The sequence below is a fragment of the Danio rerio genome, chromosome 2 (assembly GCF_049306965.1).
Source record: "Danio rerio strain Tuebingen ecotype United States chromosome 2, GRCz12tu, whole genome shotgun sequence".
NCBI classification, from domain to species: domain Eukaryota; kingdom Metazoa; phylum Chordata; class Actinopteri; order Cypriniformes; family Danionidae; genus Danio; species Danio rerio.
The window spans coordinates 2,333,735-2,361,622 of NC_133177.1; the positions used below are offsets into that span (position 1 = coordinate 2,333,735).

At 37.7% G+C, this 27,888-nt stretch overlaps 1 protein-coding gene and 1 long non-coding RNA gene across 7 annotated transcripts; one reads left to right on the plus strand and one right to left on the minus strand.

Moving 5' to 3' along the window:
- Positions 1–872: 872 nt before the first annotated feature.
- ccdc13 (coiled-coil domain containing 13) lies at positions 873–27,886 on the plus strand. 6 transcript variants are annotated; one of them, XM_073922372.1, is made up of 15 exons: positions 873–1,010; positions 3,974–4,190; positions 7,723–7,871; positions 10,386–10,528; positions 10,602–10,820; positions 11,235–12,246; positions 12,890–12,994; positions 15,811–15,975; positions 16,054–16,230; positions 17,037–17,243; positions 19,872–19,954; positions 21,710–21,850; positions 24,061–24,212; positions 24,324–24,434; positions 26,284–27,886. In XM_073922372.1, exons 6-14 carry the CDS (start codon positions 12,112–12,114, stop codon positions 24,431–24,433), a joined length of 1,275 nt encoding a protein of 424 aa, XP_073778473.1. In that variant the 5' UTR covers positions 873–1,010; positions 3,974–4,190; positions 7,723–7,871; positions 10,386–10,528; positions 10,602–10,820; positions 11,235–12,111; the 3' UTR covers position 24,434; positions 26,284–27,886. The 6 variants fall into 6 exon arrangements, with proteins under 6 accessions (XP_073778473.1, XP_073778471.1, XP_001918641.4 ...); XM_073922370.1 differs by having other exon boundaries at positions 24,324–24,429; XM_001918606.9 differs by having other exon boundaries at positions 10,602–10,682; positions 12,133–12,246.
- LOC141377662 (uncharacterized) lies at positions 16,485–21,564 on the minus strand. Its single transcript, XR_012390151.1, has 3 exons — positions 21,420–21,564; positions 19,043–20,435; positions 16,485–18,238 (listed from the first exon to the last, which is right to left on the minus strand). It is a non-coding gene; the product is annotated as an uncharacterized lncRNA (long non-coding RNA).
- Positions 27,887–27,888: the final 2 nt, after the last annotated feature.

Sequence of the window (27,888 nt, forward strand, 5' to 3'; positions counted from 1 at the left end):
TTCAAATATTTTCTGATTTCGTTTTTAGAATTTATATTCAATTATGTACAATTTTTTAAATGATCAATGTAATTATTATTATATTCCAAAGTAATCAAACTCATTAAATTAAATAAAAACACATTAAATGTTCCTGAATATTTCAAAAGCACCCATTACACTTTTCTGTTGCTGTTTTTTGTTTATTAAAGGATATTTGTGAGTTTATGGTGCTTCAGGCGGTGTTATAATGGGTCATATTGCTCTTGAATAATTATGAATTATTATTATTATAAACAATTTAATAGTTCCTGCTTTAAACTTTTATTAATTAAACCTTTTATCTCAGTGGCATAACATTTAGTCACTCTTTAACAGTATCTGTCTAAAAATAAAAAAGGAAATCAAATCAAACCAAATAAAATAATATAAAATACTTTTTATTTGAATAAATTAATGAATAAATACAATTCTGGGCTTAATTTTTTTGAAGGTGTACACCCACATAGACAAACGAAATGATTGTGAATTATTAAAATAACCAATCTACAATAACTTAAGACTCCCTGACTTACATTTAAAGTGGCATATCATATATGCTAATAACATTTTTGCTCATTTGAGTGACATTATTAAAAAAACAGACCCTTACAAACACCACAATCAACTAAATAGACTAATAAACTTAATATTTTCGACGACATCATCAAGATACACAGGATAAATGTTTGTTAATAAAAACAAATAGGATTTGCTCTATATAAAACCAGACAATTAAAAGTGGGAAAAGTTTCTAGATGATTTGTTTATCTTTATTTATCTGTTTTTATACACGTGTAAAAAGATACAGATAATTACAGGTTGTGACTTCCGGAAGCGTTACCGCGGCAACTGTTGCGTAAACAAATAGACAGGGAAGGGAACACTTCTGGAGAAACCACTGACGATACTCTCTTGTATTTTAATTTAACGACTCAATATATGTGTTATTTTCACCGATATTTCCTAGGAGATCTTTCTAATTTCATTCGGTAAGTTTTTGTTTCGTTTCTAAATCCTCTCCGCACTGAAGGCAGAGAATAGTTTGATGAAACTGAGACAGATTCATTTACGTTACCTCAGATGTTAGTTAACTGACCTCTTCCTCTAATGTTAAACCTCTGATAGTAACTCTTAGTTACATATGTACATTTTGTTTTGCACTGCATAATACATCCCAGAATACAAAATAAAACGGTAGTAATTGATAGTAAATACTGTTGTAATTTTGAACTACCATAGTAAAGTGAATCTTTTGTGGTAAATCTTTAGTGTCTGTGGTAATTTAAGAAAATACTGTAGTATTCTACAACTAGCCCATATATTATACTACAATACACCACAGTTTACTTAAAACTAACGTAGAATACAGTAATTCATTAACAAAGAGTTGTAAACAATATAATGTATAATACACTTTACATAAAATATCACAAGAAAAAAATTATACTGATACTAAATACCGTAGTGTTTTTGAACCATACAGTGAACCAGTTGTGGTAATTCCACAGTGTTTATGGTAACGTAAATACAATAAGTAAAATAAACAAATGACTAAACACTGCAGTTTCCTATGTATTATACAGCAATACACCACAGTTTACTAGTTTACTGTAGTAAATACAAACGTATACTACAGTAATATATTTACAAAGAGTAAATATAATAATGCATAATAAACTTTTATTATGGTTGAAAAAGTTTTACTAAAAATGATCATAGCATTTTTTTTAATGTGTATTTTGTTTTACACAGTGTAATATGGCCCACGTGAAAAACGATTCTATAGTAATTGATAGTAAATACTGTAGTGCTTTTGAACCATACCATAGTAAAGTAGTGTCTAATACAACAAGTAAGATAAACAAATGACAAAATACTGTAGTTTCCTCTATATTATACAGAATTGCACCACAGTGTACTGTACTGAAAACTAACATATACTACAGTAATTCATTAACAACAAGTTGTAAAATCTATAATATATGCTGTATAATACATTTTACTGTAGTATAGTTCAAAAACACAATAATATTTACTATAAATTATCATATTTTTTTTTTAAATGTGTATTTTGTTTTCTGAAAAGCGTAATACAGGCCACAAGAAAAATAATACTAGAGTAATTTTAGTAAAATACTGTGGTGTTTTTGAACCATACCAATAAAGTAAACCTGTTGTGGTATTACTTAAGTGTCTGATACAACAAGTAAAATAAACAAATGAAAAACTACTGTAGTTTCCTATATAATAAACTACAATACACTACAGTTTACTGTACTAAAACTAACATATACTACAGTAATTCATTACCAAAAAGTTGTAAACACAATATTATATACTGTATAATACACTTTACTATAGTATATTTAAAAACTCAATAATATTTACTATAAATTATCATAGTATTTTTTAAATGTGTATTTTGTTTTCTGAAAAGCGTAATACAGGCCACAAGAAAAATAATACTAGAGTAATTTTTAGTAAAATACTGTGGTGTTTTTAAACCATACCAATAAAGTAAACCTGTTGTGGTATTACTAAAGTGTCTGATACAACAAGTAAAATAAACAAATGAAAAACTACTGTAGTTTCCTATATAACAAACTACAATACACCACAGTTTACTGTACTAAAACTAACATATACTACAGTAATGCATTACCAAAAAGTTGTAAACACAATATTATATACTGTATAATACACTTTACTATAGTATATTTAAAAACTCAATAATATTTACTATAAATTATCATAGTATTTTTAAATTAGTTTTTTGTTTTGCACAACTTAAAACAGCCCAATACTGTAGTAATTGATAGTAAATACTGTAGTGTTTTTGAAACATACATAGTAAAGTGAAACTGTTGAGGTATTTCTAGTGTCTTCCTATATATTATACAGCATTGCACCACAGTTTACTGTACTTAAAACTTAGATATACTACAGTAATTCATTAACAACAAGTTGTAAAATCTATAATATATGCTATATAATACACTTTACTATAGTATGGTTCAAAAACACAATAATATTTACTACAAATTATTATAGTATTTTTTAAATGTGTATTTTGTTTTCTAAAAAAAGCGTAATACAGGCCACAAGAAAAAAATAATACTATAGTACTTGATAGTAAATACTGTAGTGTTTTGACCATCCCATAGTAAAGTGAAGCTGTTGTGGTAATACTATAGTGTCTATAGTAAAACAACAAGTAAAATAAACAGTTTCCTATATAATATACTACAATATACCACAGTTTACTGTACTAAAATGTATACTACCGTAATTCATCAACAAAGAGATGTAAATACTATAATAAATACTGTATAATACACTTTACTATAGTATGGTTCAAAAACACAATAATATTTACTATAAATTATTATAGTATTTTTTAAATGTGTATTTTGTTTTCTAAAAAAGCGTAATACAGGCCACAAGAAAAAAATAATACTATAGTACTTGATAGTAAATACTGTAGTGTTTTGACCATCCCATAGTAAAGTGAAGCTGTTGTGGTAATACTATAGTGTCTATAGTAAAACAACAAGTAAAATAAACAGTTTCCTTTATATTATACTACAATATACCACAGTTTACTGTACTAAAATGTATACTACAGTAATTCATTAACAAAGAGATGTAAATACTATAATAAATACTGTATAATACACTTTACTATAGTATGGTTCAAAAACACAATAATATTTACTTATAAATTAGAATTCACATATATTTTAAACAAAATAATAATACAATAATAAACAATAATTGTATTGGATATAAGTGACTAAGTAAAGCCGTTCAGTGTTTTAAAATCCACTCCTGTGACAGGAAAGCAATGCAAATGAGCTGAAGCGGGTGTAATATGTTCTCTGAAGTATATCTGCACATCTCTCATCTGTAACCGCATTAGTTTGCAATAACGCATCTTTCTTTGATCTCTCAGTGATGGATGGGGACGCTGATGAAATAAAGGAGCATCTGAGGCTTCAGTTTCAAACTCTGCAAGAGCAACAAGTGCAGCGCATCCAGAGGAGGCAGGAGATGAAAAAGACAGATGGGGAAAAACAGACAGACGCCATCGCTCTTCCTCTCAGCAGCAGTCTGGACGATATCCACTTCACAGAAGAGGACGATAAAGTGATGGATCTGTTCAATGCAAGGTGACACACGCAACAGTGACTTCACCTTATTGCTTCTACAAATTCAGCAAAAAAGAACTAAGAAATAAGAAATAGAAATAAGACTAAAGCATCTTTACACAAGAGAAATGAAAGCTGACGCAGCATAAATGTTTAACCTTTTATGAACATCAGTAAGCAGGGCTTACAAAAACACTAGCCGCGTTTCCACTATCGCGCCTAAAGCGAGCGAGCCAGGGCGAGCCAAGGCCAGTGGCGTTTCCGCTGTCACTTCCGGGGCCTAATCGGGCCAAAGCGGGGCTTTCTTGGGGCCAGCGGCTGGCCTTTTTCGGCCCGCCGAATACCTTGGGCCAAGGAGGGCCAGCTGAGGCTTTGGGGCGGAGTGAAAGGAGAGTCGAGCAGTTTTCTAATCGCACATGGGTACATGTGCCAAACACATCAATAAATAAGGGAAAGAAAACATCTGGCCTTATAGTCTGGGGTCTTTTTGCGTATGATCGCCCTTATGAGCTACTAGCCTGACAGTGGAAATGCGACATGATTTCGGCCTCATTTCTCAACCTCCCGGGCTATTGGCCCGGCCCAATTAAAGCCCTGGCTCGCACTGACCCGATAGTGGAAATGCGGCTACTATGCACTAACTTAGATGAAGACAAATTATTACATAATCTTGGTACAGCTTAGTTTCTAATACTGAAATGTAACACTATGAATCACTACATTGAATAGTAACAAATACTTCAAAATACTAAAAAAAATGATGAAATAAATGAAAACAAATCAGGCATAAGTATCTGAAACATAAGTAAATGATTAAAATCGTACAAAAAGGGATCTGATCATTTGTAAGTAATGCTTATACGGTCACGCTTTGTGTGTGTGTTAATTAATGCATTTACTAAGATGAACAAACAATGAACAATACATTTACTACTGTATTTGTTCATGTTAGTTAACATTAGTTAATGAAAACACAGTCGTTCATTGTTAGTTCATGTTAACTCATGATGCATTGACTAATGTTAACAAGCATGGACTTGAATGTTAATAATGCATTAGTAAATGTTCAGTTATGATTAATAAATGCTGTACATGTGTTGTTCATGATTAGTTCATGTTAGTAAATGCGTTAACTAATGAACCTTATTGTAAAGTGTTACCGCTTATACTTTTACACGGTGGCTCAGTGGTTAGCACTTTCACCATACAGCAGGATGGTCGCTGGGTCAGTTGGCGCTTCTGTGCATGTTCTCCCCTTGTTGGCGTGGGTTTCCTCCTACAGTCTAAACACATTCGCTATAGGTGAATTGGATGAACAAAATTGGCCATAGTGTGTGTGTGTGTGTGTGTGTGTGTGTGTGAATGAGTGTGTATGGGTGTTTACCAGTGCTGCGTTGCAGCTGGGAGGGCATCCTCTGTGTAAAACATATGCTGGATAAGTTGGCGGATCATTCCGCTGTGGGGACCCCTGATGAAAAAAGGGACTAAATCGAAGGAAAAGTTATTCAATTCAATTCAATTCAGCTTTATTTGTATAGCGCTTTTACAATGTAGATTGTGTCAAAGCAGCTTCACATAAATGGTCATAGTAACTGGAACAGTGTAGTTTAGTTTTTAGTGTTTAAGTTCAGTTCAGTTTAGCTCAGTTCAGTGTGATTTAATCATTACTGAGAGTTCAAACACTGAAGAGCAAATTCATCGATGCGTAGCTCTACCAATCCTGAACCATGCGAGCCAGTGGCGACAGCGGAGAGGAAAAAAAACTTCACCTGATGGGAGTGAAGAAAAAAAAACCTTGAGAGAACCAGACTCAGTTGGGCACGACCATTTTAATTTCTCCGCTGGTCAAAAGTCTTGTGCAGAGCTTCAGTCACCGTGGTGGAGGCTGGAAGATGGCCTTAGCGAAGACTCGTCTGTCCCTGGAGCGTCGCTGGAATCAGACTCATGTTCTCCACTCCCCACGACCATCAGCGCAGCAGCAGCTCAGGATATGGCCTGGTCCCGGATATGGAAACCTTGGGATCATCTCGTCGCTGGTCTTGGATCCAATCAGTGACTCCGCATAAACTGAGGACCTCGGGATGAGTATCCCCAGGTGAAAATAGAGAATAAAGAGAATAATTAGCGTAGCTGCTGTTCATCGTGTATATAAGCAAGATGCAGAAGCTTATATACTTATATGCAGAAGATTTATGAAGGAATGTGAAATATGAAAAACAATATGGTTGTCTATACCAGTGTTTCTCAACTGGTGGGTCATCGCAGGAACATTTTCAGTGGGTCGCGGAGTGTGTGATCAAAAAAAAAAAAAAGTAAATTTTTTACTTATTTTGCTTATACCGGACTTTTATTTTAAAATGCGTGCGCGACAACCCTACCGTTTGACATGTAAAATTTCATTTAATTATTGCAACAAATTTGTCGAAGAGCAAGTACGACTCCGAATATGTAAAGTATGGATATATATATATTGACGACAAAAAAGACTTAAAGCGGGCGAGACAGTGGCGCAGTAGGTAGTGCTGTCGCCTCACAGCAAGAAGGTCGCTGGGTCGCTGGTTCCAATCTCGGCTCAGTTGGCATTTCTGTGTGGAGTTTGCATGTTCTCCCTGCATTCGCGTGGGTTTCCTCCGTGTGCTCCGCAGTCCAAAGACATGCGGTACAGGTGATTTGGGTAGGCTAAATTGTCCGTAGTGTATGTGTGTGTGGATGTTTCCCAGAGATGGGTTCCGGCTGGAAGGGCATCCACTGCGTAAAAACTTGCTGGATAAGTTGGCGGTTCATTCAGCTGTGGCAACCCGGATTAATAAGAGGACTAAGCCGACAAGAAAATGAATGAATGAATGAATGAATGAAAAAGACTTAAAGCCTCAGTTTCATATGTGAGGTGCTCTCATAAGACAACATGAAACCTTCTAAATTAAAACAACATTTTGACACCAGAAAACATGTTTTATTAACAGTTTATTATTAACAGTATTTGTCGTTTTTGTTAATTTTGTTAAATGACAGCAATAAAATAGTGTTTATTTGTAAGTCTTGGTGAATTTCGTATGATGTATGTCACTACTTATGTATGTTAACAAATGAATACAAATTAAGTATAATTCCTAAAATTGTATTATAGCTCCTAAAACTTTAAGTCGCGGCTTGATGACCATGTAAAAATGTGGGTCCCATGGCCAAACCAGTTGAGAAGCCCTGGTCTATACTATAACTTCTGAAAAGTCACCAATCAGAGCTTGTCTATCTCTCCATTAAGCAAACCAGAGGTGACATTAGCAAGAAAAGCTAGAAAAAATAGCAGAACGATCCCTTGAAAGACACTTTAAGAGAGCCATTTCTCCTCTGGCTAATCAATCTGAACGATGTCAACATTATGAGCTGTCTTTGATGTGCGGTGGATGTGGATTGTGATCCTGATTTGCAGTGACAGCAGTGTGCTCTTTGTGAAGCTCATGTGGAACACTGGATGGTGGTAGAGTAGCGTAGATTTTGTCGTGTGTTTGTGGTTATGACATATGCATGTGTTAATAAAACTCTCCTAATTCAGAATGATCCAGAATGAGAATGAGCAGCTGCTCGATCATGTGCGGGAGCTGAGAGATGAGAACGGCAGACTTCATAAACTGCTGAGTGAGAAAGACTTTGAGATAAAACACCTGAAGAAGAAGAGAGAAGAGGACAGGTTGGCTCTAGCAGGTACATTAAATACGTTAAGGGGCGACAAGGTGGCTCAGTGGTTAGCACTGTCGCCTCACAGAAAGAAGTTGGCTGGTTCGAATCCCATCTAGACCAGTTGGCATATCTGTGTGGAGTTTCTTGTGCTAATATGCAGTATATATATTTTTAAGAAATTAATATTTTTATAGTAACAACTTGCTTATAATATGACAACTTTTATTAGTAACTTGCCAATTCTTTACTAACAATGTGCTAATTCACTATGCCAAAAATAGGCTTATAACATGCTAATTTATTGTAACAGTGTCAAAAACATACAAAATTAAAAATGTCAATATATCTTTATTTGTCTTAACCAACAAGTTTGATTACAGTTTTACATTTTAGCATAAGAAAGTCATGCTAGAAACATGCTAGCAATTTGATAAATATGCTAGAAATACTGTTTGCTCACAACATGCGTTGCATTTATGGCAGCAACATGTTAAACAACATGTTAAAACATTGCATATTATAAATGGGCTAATTTATGCTAGCAATTCACCAAATATGTCAGAAATATGCTCAAACATGCTAATTTATCATAGCAGTGTTATGAACATAAACATACAATATTAAAAATGTCTTAATATATCTTTATTTGTCTTAACCGATAAGTTTGATTACAAATTTACATTTTAGCACAAGAAAGTCATGCTACAAACATGCTAGCAATTTGATAAATATGCTAGAAATACTGTATGCTCACAACATGCGTTGCATTTATGGCAGCAACATGTTAAGCAACATGTTAAAACATTGCATATTATAAATGTGCTAGTTCATGCTAGCAATTCACCAAATATGCCAGAAATATGCTCCAATATGCTAATTTATCATAGCAGTGTCATAAACATAAAAATACAATATTAAAAATGTCTTAATATATCTTTATTTGTCTTAACCGATAAGTTTGATTACAAATTTACATTTTAGCACAAGAAAGTCATGCTACAAACATGCTAGCAATTTGATAAATATGCTATCAATATGCTCACAACATGCTAATTTATCATAACAGTATCATAAACATAAACACAAAATTATAAATGTCTTAAATCGACAAGTTTGATTACAATTTTACGTTTAAGCACAAGAAACATGCTAGCAATTCATAGCTAACAATGTGGTAAACATGCTAGATCTATGCTTACAACATGCTGATTTATCGTAGCAGTGTCATAAACATACAAAATTAGAAATGTCAATATGTCTTTATTTGTCTTTACTGACAAGTTTGATTACAGTTTTACATTTTAGCATAAGAAAGTCATGCTAGAAACATGCTAGCAATTTGATAAATATGCTAGAAATACTGTATGCTCACAACATGCGTTGCATTTATGGCAGCAACATGTTAAGTAACATGTTAAAACATAGCATATTATAAATGTGCTAGTTCATGCTAGCAATTCACCAAATATGCCAGAAATATGCTCCAATATGCTAATTTATCATAGCAGTGTCATAAACATAAAAATACAATATTAAAAATGTCTTAATATATCTTTATTTGTCTTAACCGATAAGTTTGATTACAAATTTACATTTTAGCACAAGAAAGTCATGCTAGAAACATGCTAGCAATTTGATAAATATGCTCACAACATGCTAATTTATCATAACAGTGTCATAAACATAAACACAAAATTATAAATGTCTTAAATCGTCAAGTTTGATTACAATTTTACGTTTAAGCACAAGAAACATGCTAGCAATTCATAGCTAACAATGTGCTAAACATGCTAGATCTATGCTTACAACATGCTAATTTATCGTAGCAGTGTCATAAACATACAAAAATGTAAATGTCTTAATTATCTTTATTTGTCTTAACTGACAAGTTTGATTGCAGTTTTACATTTTAAGACAAGAAACATGCTAGCAATTCATAGCTAACAATGTGCTAAACATGCTAGATCTATGCTCACAACGTGCTAATTTATCATAACACTGTCATAAACATAAACACACAAGATTATAAATGTCTTAATATGTCTTTATTTGTCTTTACTGACAAGTTTGATTACAGTTTTACATTTTAGCACAAGAAAGTCATGCTAGAAACATGCTAGCAGTTTGTCAAATTTGTTAGAAATATGCTTACAAGATGCTAATTTATCGTAGCAGTGTCATAAATATACAGAATTATAAATAACCGACAAGTCTGATTACAGTTTTACATTTTAGCACAAGAAACATGCTAGCAATTCACAGCTAACAATGTGCTAAACATGCTAGATCTGTGCCCACAGCGTCCAAATTTATGTTAGCAACAGGTTAATTCATAAACATGGCAGCAACTGGTTAATCAACATGCTAAGATGCCTTTCTGTATTTTTATTTCTCTCTTTATTTCCAGTTTACCCAAACTTTAAATGTTGCTTGTCATGTCAGGCTAATGCAATGCAGTGCCACTCAAACATTAATTCTGGGCCACCGAGTATCTGGTATATAATAAGTCTGACACTTCATCTTTATTTTTCCGCTAAGGTACTGCTGGTCTGGCAGGAGATGCGGCTGCAACCAAAATTGTGGAGCTGTCAAAAAAGACTCGAGATTTAGCTTCTGAAGTAGAACGAGAGAAAACCAAAACCAAACAAGCCAACAATCGAGTTCGAGAACTGGAGAAAGAGGTGAAGAAGAACAGAACTTGTTTTTATCTGTGACTTTACTTATAGTTTCATTAGTATATTTCTGTGTTGTTAGCTTCAGGCCATGTTGTTACTAAATCCCGGAAAGACGACAAACAAGAAGCAAGCTTCAAAGATTGTGGATGACCATCCTGAAGTAATATGCATTATGTTCATTATCATTTGAGGCATGATTAGACACACTACCTGACAAAAGTCTTGTCATCGATCTCAGTTGTACGTGCAACAAATAATAACTCGACTTCTAGTTGATCATTTGGAAAAGTGTCAGAAGGTGCACTGCAAAAAATGCTTTTCTTACTTAGATTTTTTGTCTTGTTTCTAGAGCAAATATCTGAAAATTCCTAAATCAAGAAGAATTTTCTCGACAAGAAAAAAATATTTTCTTGTTTTGAGAAATAATATGCCAGGAATAAATGAGTTTTTCCTTAAAACAAGCAAACTAATCTGCCAATGGGGTAAGCAAAATAATCTTACGTCAAAAGAAAAAACAAGATTATTTTGCTGACCCCATTGGCAGATTAGTTTGCTTGTTTTAAGAAAAAACTAATTTATTACTGGCATATTATTTCTCAAAACAAGAAAATATGTTTTGCTTGTCTAGAAATTACCTCTTGATATAAGAAATTTTAGATATTTAGACTAGAAAAAAGACAAAAAATCTAAGCAAGAAAACCATTTTTTGCAGTATGGATTTCTCTGATGAATCATCTGTTAAGCTGCGTTACAGATACTGCAGAAGAACTTCTTGAACCAGCATGGAGCCAAGATTCTCACTGAAATCAGTCAAGTTTGGTGTAGGAAAAATCATGGTTTGGGGTTACATTCAGTATGGGGGCGTGCGAGAGATCTGCAGAGTGGATGATCAACATCAACAGCCTGAGGTATCAAGACATTTGTGCTGCCCATTACATTACAAACCACAGGAGAGGGACAATTCTCCAGCAGGATAGCGCTCCTTCTCATACTTCTGCCTCCACATCAAAGCTCCTGAAAGCAAAGAAGGTCAAGCTGCTCCAGGATTGGCCAGCCCAGTCACCAGACATGAACATTATTGAGCATGTCTGGGGTAAGATGAAGGAGGAGGCGTTGAAGATGAATCCAAAGAATCTTGATGAACTCTGGGAGTCCTGCAGGAACGCTTTCTCTGCCATTCCAGATGACTTTATTAATCAGTGATGTGAGTCATGTCAGAGATGTATGGATGCAGTCCTCCAAGCTCATGATGGAGTCAGACACAATATTCATTCTGTCTCCACTGCAGCAGGACTTTATATTCTATACTGGACATTATTTCTGTTCAGTGATGAGACTTTAGTCTAAATAAAGTCAGACCTTACTGTCCTAATGAAATCAGTCAAAATCAAGCATGATCATATTTTATTGTGCTCAAATAAGGGTCATCTAGAGGGATAATCTTTGGCCTATCATATGAGCCACTTCTGATACCAAATGATCAACTAGAAGTCAAATTATTATTTGTTCTTCCTAAAACTTGGATAGGGCACAAGACTTTTTGTCAGGTAGTGTGTGACCAAGATTAGTTATTTAAATAACAGTGTTCAATGTTTTTTGTTGTTGTGCAGAACAACCCAGTAGTCAAATCACTACAGGAGAAACTATCTGTAGCCCAGCTCAAAATGGCTGAATACCGCAACCAGATCCAGACATTCAAACAAGAATTAAAAATTGCTCACAAGGTTTGTTCTAGGGCTGCACGATACTGGACAAATACGCAATATTGTTGTTGAGTATAGCAATAACGATATTTCTTATGATATAACATTTCCCTAGAAATACATTTTTTATTAGCTATGTTTTTAAATCATTTATTTATTTAATGATATTTAAATAAACGGGTAAAATAAATCCTTCAGGTCTAAATAATTCGTTAATTTTGTCAAAGTGCAAATATTTAGCCTTTAAAACACTATGAAAAAGTGAAAACCTCAGGTACTCGGACTCTGATTGGCTGTTGTCATTTTTCTCGCTCATCTCGACTCCACCCATTAGTGTTTATTTTCAGCTCTGGGTTCAGCTTTGTGTCGCTCCAGCCAACAGCAGAGCAGCAGCTACTGGGGAGGCGGAGATAAAGATAGCAAGGCCCCATCTGATTGGTCAAATTTAGATTTTTGATTTTAAATTTAAATTTTAACAACCAATGCATAAAGTAAATATAATGTATCGCACGTCTGCAATATTTTGCATATACTATTATCGTGATAACAATAATATTGCGATATATTGTGCAGCCTTAATTTGTTCTCAACAGATCTTTTCATGTGTTATTGAGCTGTATAGTATATAGTGCTATAGTAGGCATCATTTTAACGTGTTTTCCAGGTGTTGAGCTGCGAGGTCGGTGAGGACGTCAGTATTCAGCAGATTCTGTGTAACCCAGGAGGCTGGAGAGGGCGATCGCAGCAGATCCTCGCCCTGCAGAACCGAGTGAGTGTCCGCTGAGTGTTCAGCTTTAGTTAACTAGTGTGCTTTTTCATTATTTTAAATGACTGTTCACATTTTCCCCAAAAAATAAGAAAAGATGTTTTAAAAGCACATCTTTTTCCTCTTGCTTTTGAACATGCTTTATAGCAACACAATCAGGAAAATGTTCCCAGGGATACAATTCTAAGAACCGAGAAATATGGGCTGCATTTCGTGTGTAAACCGAACAGGGCTACCGGGTAGTTCCGCTCACTGTTTACCTCTGTATGGGCGATGTTTCCTGTATGACTGGTTTGCTTGGTAGCTCAACACAAATTAAGGACAGTTCCAAAAACCAGGTAAAACAAAACCCAAAACAAAGAGCAGTGTGATAGAAGCAAGCGTCCACCATAGCTTTTCTCTTCCCAACTGAAAAATCCAGCTTGAAGCCTAGGCTGGTGGGCTGGTTTTAGCTGGTCGACCAGGCTGGTTTTAGAGGGGTTTTGGCCATTTCCAGGCTGATTTCCAGCCATTTACAGCCTGTCAGGCTGGGAGATGTCCAGCTAAAACCAGCTATATCCAGCTTAAACCAGGCTGGTCAAGCTGGCTTTAGCTGGATTTAGCTGGTCATTGTCAAGCCTGACCAGCTAAGACCAGGCTGGAAATAGATGGAAACCAGCCTGGAAATGGCCAAAACCCCTCTAAAACCAGGCTGGTCAACCAGCTAAAACCAGCCAACCAGCCTAGGTTGGTTTAAGCTGGATTTTTCAGCAGGGTTCTAATTTGCTTTTGAAAACACTATCATTTGGCTTTAGGGAAGGGTGTGTGTGGTTCAATCGATATCAAGCTGACATACTGCATGACGTTGAGACAGCCAGAAATGTACGCAGCGACCTCTGGTTGATTTACTAGAAATGGCACGGATGAGAAAAACATGCCTCAGTAACGTATTTCAGATTGTCATAAATGTACATGCCGCCCTCTAGTGAATTTGTATAAACAGAAACTGCAAGAAAACATAGTTCAGGGTATATTTGTCTTGGTTTCTTAAAAATGTAGCCCTGGGAACATATTTTCAATGAGCCTGGGTTGTTTATATATATATATATATATTTTTTGCTGACTTTTGGCTATCATTGTTGAACTTCCATTGCATTGTATTATTTTATTTTATTTCCTACTAGTTGAGTTGAGTTTTATAATAATGAAAATTCAAATTAAAAAGACGCCTGGTTCTTTTTATAATCTTTTTCTCAATGGATTTTTTTAAAGAAAACATCTTAAATTAAATAATAGTTTAAAGCAAAAAGGAATATTTCAGTCAAGAATCCGATGATTAAATAATAACAATGTGTTTTTTTTTCTTTATAAAATAGAATTTTAAGCTTAGACCATGGTCATTTTTGCTATGAAAGTAAAACAAACAAACAAACAAACAAACAAACAAACAAACAAACAAACAAACAAACAAACAAACAAACAAACAAACCAAATATCAGGAAATGCAAAACTAGACACATTGAGGTTTCTCAGTCTCCAACTCAACATATAGCAACATAATGTGAAACTGTATGTGATCCAATAATGCAGTTGTTTTACAAACTCATCCAGCGCTTCAGTTCCTTCAGTGTCTGAACTGAGGAACCAGGAGGAGAAATTAAAGTTTATTAAGTAAATTATTAAGTAAATTAAAGTATTGTTCCTCATGGTTTATGTGAAAAGGTTGATGAAGGCTGCAGAGTCACAGTTATAGACTTATATTATGGCCACTAGAGGTCACTGTTTATTTTTATTTTTAGATTTTTTTGCCTTTATTATTACTGTGTGTAAAACATTTTTTTTTTACCTGTGCCTCATTTACTGCATTTCCTTCCCTGTGTACCAACATAGAGGCCGCATTAGCATCCGCTGTTATACTTTTTTTTTTTTTTTTTTTTTTTTGCGAATGGTTGCATGTTTGCCTTCCATAGGTTTTCATTGCTACGACCCAATCTTGGTATTCCTTATGCTTTCTGCTGTAGACTTCAAACTTTTGTGAGAAATTAGTTTGTTTTTGATAATTATTTTCGAGGTAGTGAGTCTCGTGAGTGATATTTCTGTACGACCTCTGGATTACATTGTGAACTTTTTATATACTATTAAATAAAAAATATTAAAGTACTTTTTGGATTTATCTGTTGTGTGTGCATCCCTTTTTTCCATCAGTGAAAACATATGCTTTTTACTGATATGCTCATATAGGGATGGTAATAGTTGACTTTCATTATATGAATCACCAAGGACCACAATAGAATGTTCATCAATGCATCATCAGAGGCTCAGAACGTAAACAAGGCCACCAAACTAAATTAAACTTGCATATTGCTGATAAAAATCATGTTTTGGGCTGTATTAATTGGTTAAATGAGAAAACAACAACATTTAGAGTACTGTAGACTGACTAAAAACTGTCTGACGAACTGAGGCAGCGTTTCCAGCACGTTAGTTTTTTATTTTTCCAGCCAAGTAGGGGAAATATTAGGATAATACCTTAAACGATGCTGCTAACATGTATCTTTTACCCCCTATTATATTCATATTGTCAAAATCTTGCATGCTTTCGTGCTTACTAAGTCATTCTCTATATGATTTCTCTATATGGCTGCACGTATGGGGAACTAACCAAACCTTGATAAAAGTGCAAACCCTATATTCAGCTAAATATCTTTAATCTTTCAACTCTTACCTAGGACACCTATCATTCCTAACACTGGTTAAAGTGAACTTTTTAGAGTATGAAAAGCCCTATGGTGTTCATATGTCACTTTTAATGCTACTAAACTTTTCTTTAAACACTGAAGGTGCGAGACCTGGAACAGCAGCTGAGCCAATCGTCTCACAGAAAACCGCTGAATGAGTTTGGTCTTGAGGATGAGATGATGAGAACTGGAGGTCCAATGAAGACACAAGACAGAAATCTGAGCCACATCCGGCACATAGAGAAGGAGAAGAAGGAGACGCTGGAGGTTTTGCACACCCATAATACTTAATCTTAATATGCCACGATGAAATGTCTTAATAATCTGATAATAATATCTTTGCAGAAGCTCACTGTGGAGTATGAAGTTCTGCTTGAAGAGCACACGGACGTGAAGAAGAAGCTGGAGGGCTCCAAAGCCAGGAATAAAGTGCTGAGCACAGAAATCAAAGCCCTGAAGAGTCAGATCGGCACTCTACTGGATAAAGGCAAACACGATGATGAGCTGGTCGATGCCTTACTGGTGAGAGATTCTTCAATTATGATTCAAAATACTGAAGTACACAGTTGAAGTCAAATTATTTGCCCTCCTGTGAAATTTTTATTCTTTATGTATATATATTATACACTTACTGGCCACTTTATTTGGTACACCTTGCTAGTATCCGGTTGGCATTTGCGCCCATAGAACTTTCTCTTTTTCAGAACATTCTCTGTAAACACTAGAGATGGTTGTGCGTGAAAATCCCAGTAGATCAGCAGTTTCAGAAATACTCAAACCAGCCCGCCTGGCACCAACAACCATGCCACATTCAAAGTCACTTAAATCCCCTTTCTTCCTCATTCTGATGGTCGCTTTGACATGCAGCAGATTCTTTTGACCATGCTTACATGCCTGAATGCACTGAGTTGCTGCCATGTCATTGACTGATTAGAAATTTGCATTAACGAGCAGTTGGACGGGTGTACCTAATAAAGTGGCCGGTGAGTGTATATACAGTATATATACCAGTGTTGGGTGTAATGAGTACAAATTAACTAGTTACTGTAATTGGAATTAGATATTTCAACCAAAGCTTACATTAATTAAGACAATTGCACATGCATTAGAAACAATGAATTGAGAGGTTTACAATATCCGTGTAACCATTTAAAGCACTACTATTGAACAGGCACTGTTCTAAATAGTACTACACTGTAAATTTGAAATATACCATGAATAATAGGCACAGATGAGTATAATAAGCTGAAAGAAGTAACTAATTCTGCAGCGGGAAGTGGTTTGGAGAGTGTGTAATGAAGGCTGCTTGGTGTCTGTGTCCTGATCAGAAGCAGCAGACGCAGTGGCAGGTCATGCTGGGTCGGTTGAGTCTGAAAGGGTCTCAGCGTGAGGAGAGTCAGCAGGGCCTGGAGACTCATCTGCACAGCGAGGTCCAGCAGCACTCGTCCCTCATCCAGCAGCTCAAACTCATGGTGGCAGAGAAGGAGAACAAGGTCAAAGAGCTGGAGCAGGAGATCCGGCAGCTCGCCCTCACGGTACCACACATCCCATCACATCATCGTTCTCAACAGCGTTCATACGGTCCTGGAAAACCTGGTGAAGTCAGGGAATGACTTCCAGACCTGGAAAAACAAATAAACCCGAAATATTTTGGAAAGTCGTGGAAATTTGGCTTACATAAAAAAAAAAATGTTCCACTAGTTAATGTTAGTTAATGTATTCACTATCATGAACAAACAATTAGTACTGAAATACATTTATTACTGTATTTATTGATCTTCGTTAATGGTAGTTAATGTTATTTAAGTTAACAGTCTTGTTAACTCATAGTGCATTAACTAATGTGAACAAGCACAACTTTAGATTTTAATAATGCATTAGTAAATGGTGAAATATGATTAATAAATGCTTTTCAAGATTATTAATGCTTAGTTAATGTTAGTAAATTGGCATGGACCACACCACACTTTGAGCTAGACTTCATTGTAGGGATGAAGGGGATGGTAAGAGAACAGTGGGATGAAGGGGAAGGGAAGTAAGAGGATAAACAGTAAGCAGGTAAGGTGGTTGATCGGGCATCCTACGATGATGATCCGGAGACTCAAAGTGGGGTAGCTCTGTAATATTTTGGTAGAGTGATTGGACCCCCCCACAATTCAACCTAGAAGTGAAGAGAATGGGAAGCGAGGAAATAAAGGAAGAGAGGGTGTCTTCGAAAGAACGAGAAGAACAGTGCTAGAGGGCTGGTCTGCCTTAAGTAAGTTTTAGGGAGTTGGTGATTGGTTATGGAGACAAAGTGAGGCGTGGTTTCACCACCTAACCTTTGTTAACAAGTTAACTCCATTTAACTAATGAACCGTTATTCTAAAGTGTTACCGAAATTTGTTTAGCAAATCAACACCTTAGATTTATTAGGTTCTGTCTGCGTTCTAAATGATTTTGAGATATTGAGCTTCAAAGTTTTTGCATTCCATATAGCAAACAATATGTGTGTAACAGTTCTCTTTCATACATTAACATGACAGAGACCCTGATGCCGAGTTCAGACTGCATGATTTTCAAAGTAGTCACACTGATAGTTTTCACACTGCAGGACTATCTGCGCTAGCGTTTCGTCGCTGCTTTGTTTACACTGCAAGATGGTTCGGCGACATGGACATTCACATTGCATGACTTTACTATAGGGAGAATCGCCGACAACTTTGTCCAAACTACGTCTCACAGCCAAAAACATGTAGTATATCTTTTGTTATTAACTACATAATGAGAAAGAAGCCTTTAATGGGGTAGAACATGTACATGTTTGCTCACCTGGGTTTAAAGGGAATGAGCCATTACTCCTCAACGTTGATAATAAACTAATTTATTTCTGTATGAAATATCAAACAGACACGGGTGCTCCTGAGTCCTGTCAAACCTCCACTAGTTTTCCCTTCATTTCGTGGGTCCAAAATAAACCGAAAATGAGCGCTTTTAACTTCTCCCCCAGCCTCCCGCTGGCCTGCAGCAGGTATACACACACGCACACACAAGTGAAAGCTGCTCTTTTATTGGCTGTAGGCGATCGCCGATGTTATTTTCAGTCAAAACTCATTTTACATGGCATGATTTGAATCGCCGACAGCTCCAGATATTTAGCACGCCAAATATCTCGCAGGCATCGGCGACTCATCTGCGATTCTCTCAGATCGCGTCTTTGATCGTTCATACTGTGTGATTGTCACTCACGTGCACGAGCAGCGATTTGTTTGTGATTTCAGGCATTTGTTGGCGATTTCTCAAAACCTGTCGGCGAGCCAAAATCGGGGCTAAAATCACGCAGTCTGAACTAGGCATAAGGGTACTCTAAATGATCAAAGTTCTCTTACATTTGCAAATTGGAGTAAATGAATTACGGTAAATGCAGAGAGAACCTTCTGATTCTGAAAAGTCATTTTCCACTTGGAATTATAAGCTTGTATCTGGCAGATCTTTCACTGAAGCATTACTTTTCAAGAAATACAATCAAAAACTATATTATTAGTAGGTGTTGTAACAATATGTTGATGCTTGAGAAAGTAACATTTTTGCTTTCTATAACATTTCGTGTTTTAGGATGAATCTTTTTTCTTGTTAAACGTTTCCTCGTGAGATCAGGCTGCGTAATATGTCTCGTATTCAGTATAAAGTGACACTTTTAAGTACACTACTTGTTACTTTAATTTCTCAAACAGTAATTTTAAGCAAAGTATCGATATCGGATCGGTGTCGTCGATACTCGCCTTCATTTTACTTGGTATCAGATCGGATAGGAAACCAGTGGTATCACACATCACTACTAAAGGCTAACTGGTACAATTCTTATAAGTCTTGTGAAAATCACAACCTAACATTTCTAAAATTTCCACACAGACAGTAAGATACTTTCTACTATTTTACAGATATAAAAATAAACTGCATTGATTGTCATATTTTTTAATATGGGTTCATAATAAATTTGCTTTTTGTGTGCAATGTGCATTGTTTTATTTATCACATGTACGTAGACATTATATAAAACATTAGGTCATAAATATTTACCTGTAAACCTGGAGAAGTCCTGAAATTTTAGTGGTAAAAATTTGTATTAACCCTGTCTCAAGCTTATGCATGTGTATGTGTGTGTGTGTGTGTGTGTGTTGCAGAAGCAATCAGAGAGCAAGAGTCTACAAAACAGCAGGTCTTTGACATCACAACAGGAGAAGAGTAGAGAAGCAAACCCTGCCAGGTATTAAAGGGGACCTATTATGCAAAAATCACTTTTATAAGGGGTTTAAAGACAGCTGTGTGGCAGCAGTGTGTGAATATAAGCAGCGTCTGATGATAAAAATATATTTATTTTATTTTTTATAATCAGACTTGATTAAAACAGCCTGCAGAAACACTTTGATTGACATTCTCACTTTATACGTGTCATCAGAGAGGAAAAGCCCCGCCCACTAGTGACCATCTCTCCCTCATTAGCATAAACAGCAGCCCTGAGTGAGAAGCAGCAGTCCATTAGCTATTAGAGTGTTTGAGCTGCTGAAGATATTGTCAGTGACTAAGAGGCATTGTAAATGTGGAGTTTCAGGATGCACAAATGAACATCATAATCTTTATAGACTACAGGAATTGGTAGAGCTCCTTGTAGAGCGAAATAATGTTGTTAGAGGATAAAACCTGCAAAATATAAACTCACAATTGTGAAAATATATCGCTCTAATTGTCTGTGTTAAAATTAAGGGTGTCACGATCCTCCAAATCCTCGATTCGATTACATTTTCGATTCTGAAGACACGATTCGATACGATTTTCGATTATGAATAATTAATTAATTAATGACCAATTAATTATTTGTAGCCTACCGTTTAAACTACCTGACCTGCACGGTCTTTGTTTTACCCATAAACAAATCATACAGTAAATGAATAAAGGCAAGATACACACATAATTACCACCTGTCAATCACTTTTTCTGCGGGACTCGTGAATCTGTGATCTGTGTCGTTATAATGGCGTCGGTAAAAAAAGACGCACAACCAACAGGAACCAGCCAACAGTATCTGAGGTGTTCGCTAAAATGACTAAGTACAAGTGAGTGAAAGATTGAAGCAGTCCTCTGACTGCCTGGACCTGCTGTCTGGAGCGCATGGCTGTGTGTGCGTCTGTGTGTGTGTGGTCACGTGATGTGCATTTTCAGAGGTAGAGAGGAAGGAGGGCTGCTCAGAAATGCTACACGCCACTGTGGATGTCAAATCGTTGTTGTTCTAAAATGCCATTTAAAAACAAAGACAGTGTAAACAGGGCCTGAGTGTGTACTTTTCGCGAGCGGATTTGCAACGGGGGCGGGCGGAGGATCGCGATGCCGGTGTTGTCTATCGGACGAACCGTACGTAATACGTACATAGCAGAGCTTGCAAAACTGTGTTTTTTTGTCGACAACACGAACGTTGTCAACATAACTCACTGGAAATCCAAAATGCTTCCACACCGGCGACTTCATTGAAAGAGGAGAGGGTTTAAGCTCTGTCGACGGGTCTCCTGCTTCTGCAGTTCAACAAGCACTTCAACAAGCCTGCTTTTTCCTGCTTGGCAAGCCAAGCTGATGTGACATGGGGGCGTGGCAGCATCGACCATTCTATTTTTTGATTCGATAATCGAAATTGAGCATAAATTTCTATCGATTTCCATTAAAAATCGAAATCGTGACACCCCTAGTTAAAATCAAATACAGAATTACAATATGTAACTCAAAATCCAGAGAACAAATATATGAATTGTGATATACATCTGACATAAATATAAGTTTATAACTCGCAATACTGAGAAATAAAGTCTCAGAAAAGTTGAACTGTGTAAGAAAAAAAAAGTTTTTAATTACCCCATTTTTACTTCCCTGGAAAAAGCAAGCTTCCACACTGCACTGAATTTCAGACACAGCCTGCATTATGCCCTGCTGTCTAATACAGCAACATGAGTGAAAGAGTTGCATATTATTTCAGAGATGCACTAGTGGCCTGTCCAGAGTGTGCTGTTAAAGTCCCCTCGCTCCAGGCGCAGTGTGCAGAGTATAAAACCCTTTACCAAAGCGCAAGTGTGGAGAGAGACAGACTGCTGGAGCTGACCAAAGTGCAGCACGCCAGGTAGGAGACAATTAATAATCCCTCTCTACACAACATCTTCATCTGTGTTCTATCATTTATAAAGGCATTGAACAATCCTTTAAGTTGTATATTCTCCCTTGTAATTTTGTTCAAATTCACCATTACATTTGATTGGATTATTCATATCACAATCATGAATTTAGAGCAAGTAATGAAGCAGACTGATTTAAATGATATAAAGGGGACCTATTATGCAAAAAACACTTTTATAAGGGGTTTACACACAGTTGTGTGTCAGCAGTGTGTGAATATAAGCAACCTCTAATGGTAAAAATTTGTTAATTCTATTGTTTATAATCATACTTGATTAAAACAGTCTGCAGAAACACTTTGATTGACATTCTCCCTTTGTATGATGTCATCAGAGGGGGAAAGTCCCGCCCACTAGTGACCATCTCTCCCTCATTAGCATAGACAGTCCTAAGTGAGAAGCAGCCGTTCGGCATTTTTAATGTGGAGTTGTAGGATGCACAAATGAACAGTACTCTTCATCAGTGGCGAGTGGGACAGTGTTTTTGACCGGGGAAGATTTTATACCTCAGGCCACCTAAACTGAATGACGATCTGTAAGTAAAGAGCTGGGGGTGGGGAAGTGTAGGGGGCAACTGGTAGGTGAAGGGGGGCAGTCGATAAATGGCAAGGGGGAGAGGTGTAGTGGGTGATTGGTAAGTGAAGGGGGGGCAATTTGTAAGTGAAGGGGGGTGTAGGGGGATCGGTAAGTGAAGGGGGGTGGTGTAGGGGGCGATTGCTAAGTTAAGGGAGGGGGTGTAGTGTGCAATCCATAAGTGAAGGGGAGGGGGGGGGGGCAATTGATAAGTGAAAGGGGAGAGGTGTAGAGGGCGATCGATAAGTGAAGGGGGGAGGTGTGTGTGTGGGGAGATTGGTAAGTAAAGGGGGGGTGTAGGAGGCGATCGGTAAGTGAAGGGGGACAATAGATAAGTAAAGGGGGGTGTAGGGGGCAATCATTAAGTGAAGGAGGGGTGTAGGGGGCGATCGATAAGTGAAGGGGTAGGCAATCCGTAAGTGAAGAGGGGGGTGTAGGTGGTGATCGATAAGTGATGGGGTGGGTGATCGGGAAGTGAAGACGGGGTGGGGGTGTAGGGGGCAATCGGTACGTGAAGGGAGGAGGTGGAAGGGGTGATCAGTAAGTGAAGGGGTGGAGGTGTAGGGGTGATTGGTAAGTAAAGTGGGCAGGTGTAGGGTGCGATCGGTAAGTGAAGGGGGCAATTGGTAAGTGAAGAGGGGGAGGTGTAGGGGATGTTCGGTAAGTGAAGGAGGGGGCAATCGGTAAATGAAGGGGGGGGTGTTGGGGGCAATCGGTAAGTGAAGAGGGGAAGGTGAATTGGGTGTTCGGTAAGTAAAGGAGGGGGCATTCGGTAAGAGAAGGGGGGGGTGCAGAGGGTGATCCGTAAGTGAAGGGGAGGTGTAGGGGGCGATCGATAAGTAAAGGGGGGAGGTGGAAGGGGCGATTGGTAAGTGAAGGGGGGCATTGGTAAGTGAAGAGGGAGGGTGTAGGGGGCAATCGGTACGTGAAGAGGGGAGGTGGAAGGGGCGACCGGTAAGTGAAGGGTGACGATCGGTAAGTGAAGAGGGGCAGGAGGTGTTCGGTAAGTGAAGGAGGGGGCAATCGGTAAGTGAAGGGGGGGTGTAGGGGGGCGATCGCTAATTGAAGAGAGTGTAGAAGGTGATCAGTAGGTGAAGGAGGGAGGTGTAGGTGGCAATCGTTAAGTGAAGGGGGTAAGGTAAAGGGGTTGGTGGGGTGACCTGTGGATTTATGAAGAGGGGGGTGGGGGATGGTGGCAATTGGTAAGTGAAGGGCCCCCTATGGCCAGTCCGGCCCTGGTCTCCATAGATTGCTTTCTTTTGACATCTTCAGCTTTTCACAGAGATAGCGTTAGCCCTGTTTTGAATCTGCTGTTATGCTGACACATAGGCCGTTTGTAGCTCCGCCCTCTTTTGAAAAGAGCACAATCTCATTTAAATTTAAAGCGACAGTCACCAAAACGGCCCAATTAGGATCAAAGCCTAAAACGGTCGGTTTCAGAGAGTTTTAAAACATCATCTGTGGTGTATTTTAAGCTGAAAGTTCACACACACACACACACTCTTGGCACATCAGAGACTTTTTGACATCTTGTTGAAAGTGGCATAATAGGTCTCCTTTAATGGTCCTAATTTATTTTCTGCAGGGAAGAGGAGGCCAAGCGTCAGTGTGCAGAAGCGGAGCAGAAACTGCGTCAGGAATGGCAGCGTTCAGTCTCACTGGAGCAGCAGCTGGAGAAAGCCAAACTGGACGCCAAAAAAGAAGCAAGCCTGCAAACATCTCATCGCAGCAGAACGGGTTCTGTATAGACTGAAACCAGTCTGTTGCTTTTTGCCATTTTCATCAAGTTTATTGCAAATATTTGATTAAAAAAAGCTCAATCCGTTGTATTCTCTTGTATGACTGCAGGAAGCTCAGGCAGTATTCTGAGTCTCCCGGAGAGACTGGAGGGATTGTCTCCCAGAAGCCCCTCTGATATTAGCCGTGACGCTCAGCTTAGTGAACTCAAAGCACAGTAAGGTGTTTGTTTTTAATTGTATCTTCCACATTTAATCTCTTTTTAGCACACAAAAAATCACTGTGACCAAGAATTATGCATCAAACAGAACATTTTGGGAATCAGTAGCTGTCCCTCAAAGAAATCTTTTAATGGTATAATTTAATCCCACACAGAATCAGATGACAACATGAGTGTGTCTGTCGGAAGAATAACCAATAGTTTAACAGGGCTCGAAATTAACCTTTTTGGTTGGTAGCACCGGTGCTCCTAACTTTAAAAATGTAGGCGCATCAGCCAAAATTTAGTCGCACCCATCAATTATGAGCACCGTTACTACAAGTTTTATACCAACATATTTATAGCATTTGAAATCAACACTAATCAAACTAACAAGCAAAAAAAAAAAAAAAAAAAAAAAAAAAAAAAAAAAATATATATATATATATATATATATATATATATATATATATATATATATATATATATATATATATATATATATGCAAGCGTGAGGAAAATATGTCTCAACGAAATCCCGTTATCACAAGAAAATACATTTTTATATCATAACTGAGTGACCAAAAGATACACAGAGTGCTCACCGGCCCTGCAGGCACTGCTTGACATGAATCTATTAGCGGTATAACTGTGCTGTTCTCACAAGTGCTGTCTGATATTGCACTGATGCTTTTGACACATACTGTACCTTATTATATGCATACGTCATGTTAATATCAATACCAGTCTTTTTATGAGTAGCGATGTTAGTTTGCTCAGTGCAAGCTCGTTTGCGATGGTGTACATGGTGTTAAATTTGACATGTAGCGGCCACTTGCACGGCGGACAGCATCTGGCGATTATATGAAGGATTAAACTGAAGCTCTCGTGCTAGATGTGGCAAACAGTTACCTGAAAACTCCATCCCACAGACATTTCATAGCGCACTTGAAGCCAATGGAAGTCCTCTACTCTTGGAAAAGTGTAGGTGGTGGATTAACATTCAGCACATGATCACTAGTAAGATGTGTCTTTATTTGTAACTAGATGGTTTCTAAAACTAAATCTGCCAGTGTAATCTTCATTCTCATCTTCAGCGCTTTACAATATTTCGCGGTAGTAGCTCTCTGTCATCCGAAGCCAGAAGGCGCTGAGTGATTGACAGCTGATATTAACCAATCATTCGCGTTCAGTGCTAGAGCAGTGGTGGGCCAATATGAAGAGCGCGAAGGCGGGGCAAGCATTACGGACTTGGATTTGTTTACTGCAGCAAGTTGACATGACAACTGTTTTAAACCATTCCTGAGTGCTGCGTTTCGCGTTCCAAGTGCAGACAAAGAGCTTAGAGATGCATCCTGCGTGAATGTATCCCGAATCTGCGCATGTGGTGAACATTTTGCAGTAAAAACTGGTCGCACACATCAATTTTAAGCACTCGCAGAAATGCTCCCAAATATATTTTAAGGTCGCATAGATAAAATTTCGGGCGCATATGTGACAAAAATGGTCGCAATTTCGAGCCCTGTTTAATTAGTTTCATTTTCAATAGCGTGCGAATGTACGCGTCTGGTGTGCGATACTTTCAACTGTCATGTGCGCGCCGTGTCGCGGCGCTGAGCGGCGTATCCGGTGTGTGATGATGACAATTCATATCAACTCAAGCATATATTTTAATTGAACTATTTATTTTTCATATACCATTAGAAGAAGAACCAAAAAGGATGAGAAAAGACAGATGCCAGCAGGTTGGATGTGGGTTTCCAATAGCAGACTGTCCAACTTTAAAGCAGACAGACGGCCGCCCTATGCTTGCTTACGCACACTCCTTGTTCCAGACCAGTAAATAAGCGCATATTTTCTTGCCCATTGCAGGCTGGCACTGCAGCTCGAAGAAAACGAAACCTTGAGAACGACTCTAAGGAACACCTTGAAGGAAAAGAAAGAAGTCTTGCAGTTCTACAAGGACATGATGACCGAAGCCAAACAGGGCTTCCAGCAGGCCCGCAGAAAGCAGGAGCAGGGGAGTCCGGGATGAAGACCACTCTTTACAGGCAAACAGAGATCAGTCAAGGACAAAACCGCTGCTAACAGATGCTGCCATGTGTGCTGCACACACACACTCACATAAATACACAAAAGTACTGTAGTAACATTTATATTTTTGTGAGTGTTGAACGTCTCTTATCTGAAATCTAATTTCAAACACAAGTTCGTTTTATTCCTTCAATGTAAACAAGGCATATCCCCCCCCCCCCCCCCCCCCATCATTTCCAATCCTGCATGATATTTTTGTCTTGTGGTACTTGCAGCCGTAACAGCCTTCGGGCCTGCCAGTGTCCCTCCGGGTTCTGGGAAGATGAAATAGTGCGCTGTTTCAGGAGCAACACACTGCTTCAGCCACAGGTTTAAATTAAGCGTGCTGGAGCCTCAAAACCCCCTCCGGCCACATAGGAAAGAGAATAACTCATGTATGGCAGCATGAATGCGGACGCTGATACGGTCAGTGTAAACAAGACCAGACACACGCTAAAGTGAGAGTCTTCACACACACACACATGCGTATGCAGTTGTGGACAAAGTGTTTCACACCTGGGGAGCTTACTTTGGTTTAGCTTTTCATTTTGGTTTCGCACCACGACGCACACAAATCAAATATTAATGAGCAAATGTGCGTCAGAAAAAGAAGGCAGGGAACTTTGTTTCCACTTTAGAGTGCCAAAAGGGGAGAGAGAGAGAAAATATGTTGGTTTATCTTTATAATTTCTTAAAAACATTCCGACAGGATCTTATTATTGGTTCTCCAACAAAAAGTATAGCGCTGATGAAACACAATCGTCTTTTCCTTCATCTCTCATGACCTCACAATATCAGATGTATTGAAGAGAGCGAGTTGAAGTGTTATGAAACAAGCTGTGTGTTTGTATATTTTTGGTGGGCACTAAAACCTGAATGCACACAGACTCATGGGGACTAAAATTGAGGTCCCCAAGGGTAAACATGCTTATAAATCACACAGAATTATGTTTTTTGTATATTGTAAATAGGCAGATTGTTTCCTGTGAAGCTTGGTTTAGGAGTAGGTCAAAGAACAGTGTGTGTGTGTGTGTACTGGTTTTAATGGTTTACAGATACAAAGATATGTATAATGACTTGTGTATGGCCTAATACAGTGGTTTATGGGGACATGCCTTGTGTCCTCATAATTCAAATCACTTCAGGTAGACTTTTGACGTTAAAATTTGCGACAAGTTTTGACAAGTTTCAGGGTAGGATTAGGGTAAGGCCATATTTATGCATTTTTTAACAGTATAATATACATTATACCTATGGAGAGTCCCCGTAAACCACCAAAATCAAAGTGTGTGTGTGCACTGTAAACAAATCTTACTGCCTTAAATTGTTTAGTTGAATCAGATGAATTTTTCTAGTCATCTCAACCTACAATATTAAAGCTGAATAAAATATTAATTAAACCTT

Excerpts from the sequence above, each read along its gene's own strand:
- ccdc13 (XM_009296623.5), top strand. The coding sequence starts at position 3,976 with ATGGATGGGGACGCTGATGAAATAAAGGAGCATCTGAGGCTTCAGTTT. Across the intron at positions 17,244-19,871 it reads TCCGGCAGCTCGCCCTCACG|AAGCAATCAGAGAGCAAGAG; the intron begins GTACCACACATC and ends TGTGTGTTGCAG. Across the intron at positions 24,213-24,323 it reads ATCTCATCGCAGCAGAACGG|GAAGCTCAGGCAGTATTCTG; the intron begins GTTCTGTATAGA and ends GTATGACTGCAG.